We start from the raw sequence: 6,255 nt of genomic DNA, 5'->3' as shown, positions 1-6,255 counted from the left end.
TTCTGCCTTGCAGTACTCAGGGTTTGGTTCAAAACCCAGCCAGTGTACCATTTGCATGGAGTTTCCATGTTCTCCTTGTGCAGGTTTCCTCCCACGTCCCAAAGACATGCTTGTAGGTTAATTGGCTCCAGTCCAAATTGGCCCTGTGTGTGTGTACCAATTGGCTACGCCCACCCAATTCGGGAGGTTTGAGGAAAGACCTGGTGATCTACATCATGAAAAAAAAAATTGCTGAGAAAATTCTTTGGAAATAGGCTCCCAAGTGTATCACGATGCCAAGAGTTGGATACACACAACTCCAATCACTAAAATCGAATGTGAACTTTTTCAGCATGTCATTTCAAATTGTATTTTTAATATTTAAATTAAAATAATTCCTGGTGATCCTGCCATAAATGGTCCTCGTAAGGCACTTCCTGTTATAGGGTGACATCGCTCTTTTCAAAAAAAATATTTTTCACTTTATTATATTATTCTTTCCTTTTCCTTATTCTTTCTTTTTCTGTGTACTGTGTTTAAAAAAATATATATATATAATTTAATTTGCAAATAACTTTGTAACTCTTTACAAGGTTCATTCATAAAAAGTTCCACCCGGCATTCTCGCGCCAACGGCGCCCCCTAGATGACGCTGATGAGTATAGGAAATCCCTATTTATAAACTAACCCCTTAGGCTGGGCACACACCTTACAACCATCGCCAGACTTTTGTCTTGCGATGGTTGTTAGTCAATATATGTAAATTATCTAATGGGATTTCTACTTCGTACCACTAAGGGGGGGGAGGGGGGTCCTATTTTTTGTTTTTACATAAGCTTCATGCAACTTTCAAGCAGGATTCACACTTTTGGAATGAGAAAAAAAAAAGTACGACTCTTTGCTGTTTGAATCTCATGTCAATATTTATAAATAGCTCCTTGATTGACGCTAATCAAAGTAAAATAAATACATTTTAAAAAAAAATTTAAATACATTTTGTTTTTTTAGTTTTGTTACTTTCGTTTTTTCCTTTAAACTGCATTAAAAAAAAATCCAAGACAATATCACCAAATAAAATCCTTGTTTGGTAAATAAATGAACCGAATCAATAGGCCCGCAGCGGTAAGGTAAAAATTGCCTTGGGGCTTAAGGGGCGTTTAGATCGACTGGTTATTTTTTTATGGCAACAACCGCTGACTGCCAATGTCTGTAAATATCATTCTCATGCCTGGCATTGTACTGCCACCTACTGTCAGCATGGGTACAAAGTTCCTAAAATTCATCATCGGCAATAAAAAATTGTTGCCGTCTTCCCTACACAGGTGTCAACTGCGAGGCGGAGATAGACGAGTGCCAGTCGAATCCGTGTCAAAATGGCGCCACGTGCCGAGATTACGTTGGCTACTTCCTATGCGAGTGCCCCGCAGGGTACGACGGGGAAGTGTGCCAGCTGGATATTGATGAGTGTCAAAGCCAGCCGTGTCTCAATGGAGGAGTTTGCGTGGACGCTCTTAACAGGTGACCCAATATTTTTTATATTTTACAATAAATGCAACTTTTATACATTGTCCGGAGTGACGAGACACAATTTCTAAAGCCACAAAATGTGCATCGCCGATGGTAGTACACGCCCGCTGTAGGTGATGGAATATGCTTGCCGGCAGGGCCGGATTTACTCTCTGCTGCCCCCAAGGCCAGGTTCCTCAATGCGCCCCTCCCCCACCCCACCAAACCTCCCATGGAGAATGGCAGACCTGCAGGCTGCATACATCGCCGAGATTCCCTATGCTCCTCGGCTCCATCTAGTGGCAGCAGTTAGAATGCCATTCACCCATCGTATGGCTGTGCAAACGTTTTTTAAATCATCCCGGTTGAGCCCCCATCAGAAGCCCCGTGTGATAGGGTGACAACCAGGGCCGGATTTACTGTCTCTGCTGCCCCAAGGCCAGGTTCCTCAATGCGCCCCCCTACCCACCAAACCTCCCTCCCCCCCATGGAGAATGGCAGACCTGCAGGCTGCATACATCGCCGAGATCACTTGTATAAAACAAGCGCCTGCTTCCTCGCTGTACATTTATCTCTGCTTGCCCAAAACAGGGCTAAATGTAGAGAATAACTACACTCCCAGTGCCTGGAACTGCATCTCCCAGGCGTCGGGAGGTAGGAATTCCACACCCCTGCTGCCCCTCTACTCCCTGCTGCCTCAAGGCCGGGCGTTGGTTGGCCTTGTGGGAAATCCGGCCCTGTTTGCCGTAGTGTTGGTTGGGGTGTGCACATTGGCGGATGAAATGTGCCCCGGCCTGTTTTTGTATTCTACGGCTCCTTTAACCCACTGCTGCTTATATAGGGGACCATCAAAGCTGCAGGCTAGGGGTATGAGTGACACTTACAAGTATCAGAATGAAACTATTAAAAGCACAAAAAACATTTATTTAAATATATTTCTCAATAGCCACCAAGGATATAATTCCCCTACGGGCGCACCAAATGCCTTTGCACGCTCAGATACTACCTTATGAAAGTAGTGGTCATCATAATTTAGCTGTGGGAGGAACCCATCAGGCCCCACCCACTATAGGCTGCAGTGACCAGTCTTTATTACAGGAGGGGGCGGAGACAAGACCAGTCACCCTGCACAAGGAGAGAGAGCAACAATGACCGGTCTGTATTACAGGAGGTGGCGGAGACAAGACCAGTCACCCTGCACATGGAGCAAAAGTAGCAGTGACCAGTCTTTATTAAAAAACTTGTAAAGTTACAGATAAATGAAAAAAATATCATATAAAATATAAAAAAGGAAAATTTATATATATCTAATATTATATAAAATAAAAAATGAAAATCCTTTTTATCTGTTATGTACACTCCTAATTTTAGCTGTATTTTAGGTTCAGCTGTAACTGCAGTGACACGGGATTTGAAGGAGATATGTGTGAAATCGATATCCTGGAATGCGCATCAAACCCCTGCCTGAATGATGCCACGTGCGTGGAAGGGGTGAAAGGCTACACGTGTGTCTGTTGGGCAGGTCAGTGCGGACATTTCATCTATTGTGTACAGAAAGGTTCTTATTGTTATTAGTAGTCAGATTACTGCTCAGCACCAGCCTAAGGCACAGGCAGCGGGTGGGAGAAGCAGACCTCTGAGCTTTGTGTGAGAGCAGCGGCCTCTCCGCAGCAGTCCCACACCTCCTTCCCTGCCGCCACCAGTCCGCCACCTCCTTCGCCGCCGACACCAGTCCGAGGCCTCCTTCCCTGCCAACACCAGTCCACCACCTCCTTCCCTGCCGACACCAGTCCGACACCTCCTTCCCTGCCAACACCAGTCCAACAACTACTTCCCCGCTGACACCAGTCTGCCATCTCCTTCCCTGCCGACACCAGTCCGCCACCTCCTTTCCCGCCTGACACCAGTCAGATACCTCCTTTCCCGCCTGACACCAGTCCGACACCTCCTTCCCCGTCGGACACCAGTCCGATACCTCCTTTCCCGCCTGACACCAGTCCGACATCTCCTTCCCAGCCCGACACCAGTCCGACACCTCCATCCCCGTCGGACACCAGTCCGATACCTCCTTTCCCGCCTGACACCAGTCCGACATCTCCTTCCCAGCCCGACACCAGTCCGACACCTCCTTCCCTGTTGGACACCAGTCCGATACCTCCTTTCCCGCCTGACACCAGTCCGACATCTCCTTCCGTGCCGACACCAGTCCGACATCTCCTTCCCTGCCCGACACCAATCCGACGCCTCCTTCCCCGCCGCCACCAGTCCGCCACCTCCTTCCCTGCCGACACCAGTCCGACATCTCCTTCCCCGCTGCCACCAGTCTGCTATCTCCTTAAAGGCGCTGTCACCAGGCTGGCACCCCACTGAGGCATAGCTAGAACTCTCCAATCAGCAGGAAACATGAGCTTTGATGATTGCAGATCACTTGCTGGGACTCAGTGGAGAAGGTGGGGGGTGGGGGGGACCCTTGCAGAGAGACCACTGTTCTCACACAGAGAGTCCCGATTCGTCAGCCTGTGCTTTGGATTGTGGACTGGTGCTGGGGAACTTGTCATTGATCTGTACAGGCTGAGCGGCTTTGACTAACTGGAAACACCTGGCCGTGCCCGCTGCACAAATACCCTAATCGGGGTGGTGCATGGTCTGAATGTGAATGAGGCCCCTATGGATAGAAATACCTTAAAATGTTAATAAGTAATATGAATTATAACCTGAAAAATAAATACTTCTACTACTCCTGGTCCACCTTGTACTGAGGAACCGCCCCCCCAAAGCCTGCTGGGAAATGGACAGTTCCCAAGAGTATCAATCTCCTGGGTTCCTCGCAACTCTCACTGGTTCTTCCCACCAACCGCCATGTCCTTATTGAGTCCATATTCCGAATTGCTTATCCTCTTCTTTCCCTTCTTCCATGACTTTTGTCTTCTTACACCTGTTATTATTTTTTCGTTCAGGGTATTCTGGGGACAGTTGTGAGCTAGACATTGACGAATGTGCAGAACGCCCGTGCCTGAATGACGCCCTCTGTCTTCAACGATCAAACGAGACATTTTATATGACTGAGCCGGAGTTCAACACGGAATTCGGTTACGCCGATGCCTCGGGATATGTGTGTAGATGTCAGCCGGGATTTACGGGTGAGTAACAGGAGATTGTCTTTGGAAAAAGGTCCTTTAAGGCAGATTATGGGACCAGTTGAAGGACCAATGGACTGAAGGGCACAACTGACTGAAGGGCCAACTGACTGAAGGACCATTGGACTGAAGGACCAACTGAATGAAGGAACAACTGACTGAAGGACCATTGGACTGAAGGATCAACTGACCGAAGGACCAACTGACTGAAGGACCAACGGACTGGAGGAGCAACGGACTGGAGGACCAACGGACTGGAGGACCAATGGACTGGAGGACCAACGGACTGAAGGATCAATTTCTATTTCATTCTCTTTCCAGGATATACGTAGCATTTTACAATATTATCACTTAAAAATACCCACAAAGGTCCAGGGGAATTTTCCACTTCTTAAAATGCTCCGAAACATGTGTAGTGCCCCCCCCGACCCAGACCCCAGACTTGTTCTTGAGGTCCATGCCTTCCTGGCACCTCCAACAGTCATAGGGCTTCTTTGGTTCTCCTTCCCAGATAGTTCTAGACCCTAACTGAGTCCACCTGTGGCCTCCTCCAGGCTTTAGGCCTAGTCAGCTTCTCCTTCTTTGTACATCCCACCCCTGGGGTCCTCATGTGGTCTCCTTCAGTCTTGAGGCCTAGTCAGCTTCTCCAACCTTGTACATCCCACCCCCAGGCCAAGCCCGGGGGGCCAGACTACATCTGTCTGCTCTGAACGGGAATGAGAGGGAGGAGCTAATACTCGTTGTGCATCTGGCATAGTGGGCCGTGCCGGTGTTCTGTCGAGAACGCCAACCCGTCTGCACTTGCACACACACCGGGATTACGGAGGAAATTTACAAAGTATTCATTTCTAATTGTTAATTGTGGTCGTTGATGATATGCCGTCCATGGCAGTAAGTGGTGGATGGCATTTTATGCACAATTAACATTGTAAGCAATGACATTATTATGTATTTATTGTGAATGTGCACAATATGCCAACCACCATTTACTGCCATAGATGGCATGTTATCAACGGTCACAAATAACCACTTCCGGGCCGCAATACGTCTATAGACGGCGGCCCACAGAAGTGGTTAAAACAAGAACAGCAGCAGCCGTGTTCTCGGTGTCATTTTATACAGCCGCCGGATCGGATCGTTTCTACTAGGGATGCACCGATACAAGCATCGGTATCGGCCGCGATACCGAGTATTTGCATGAGTACTCGTATGTCTAAAACGAGTACCTGTGTCCGCCATCTTCCACCGCCGCACACAGCACACAGGACCGCGTCTGCATTCATTCAAGATGGCCGCGATCTCCTTCTCCACGGGCGAACGGCCGAAAGCAGACTCCGCCTTCAATTCCTCTGTCCTCACTCGTGATTGGTGGGGAAGCCTGTCAATCATCCAATCGGCCAATCAGCGTGAGAAGAGGCAATTCCTCTGTCCTCACTCGTGATTGGTGGGGAAGCCTGTCAATCATCCAATCGGCTAATCAGCATGAGAAGAGGCCGGCATTGACAGATGACTAGGCTGTGACACGAGGGGATGAAGCAGACGGAGACGACGGAGGACAAGGTTAGCAGCACTGCTGGGGCTGGGCACAGGATGGGGGGTGGGCACAGGATGGCCTCAAAAGTTATATTTGCCT

At 48.5% G+C, this 6,255-nt stretch overlaps 1 protein-coding gene across 1 annotated transcript in view; it reads left to right on the top strand.

Moving 5' to 3' along the window:
* The window catches only part of LOC108788514 (protein crumbs homolog 2-like), a 57,283-nt gene that overhangs the window by 5,388 nt on the left and 45,640 nt on the right, over positions 1–6,255 (top strand). The window contains exons 3-5 of the mRNA XM_018558288.1: positions 1,302–1,497; positions 2,868–3,007; positions 4,443–4,625. Coding sequence (XP_018413790.1) covers positions 1,302–1,497; positions 2,868–3,007; positions 4,443–4,625 — 519 coding nt within the window. The remainder of the gene's footprint in view (positions 1–1,301; positions 1,498–2,867; positions 3,008–4,442; positions 4,626–6,255) is intronic.

This window comes from Nanorana parkeri, unplaced genomic scaffold (assembly GCF_000935625.1).
Source record: "Nanorana parkeri isolate BGI_ZX_2015 unplaced genomic scaffold, ASM93562v1 scaffold15, whole genome shotgun sequence".
Classification (NCBI taxonomy): Eukaryota; Metazoa; Chordata; class Amphibia; order Anura; family Dicroglossidae; genus Nanorana; species Nanorana parkeri.
The sequence above is the reverse complement of the archived record's forward strand: the minus strand, read 5'-3'. Positions and strand labels throughout refer to the sequence as shown.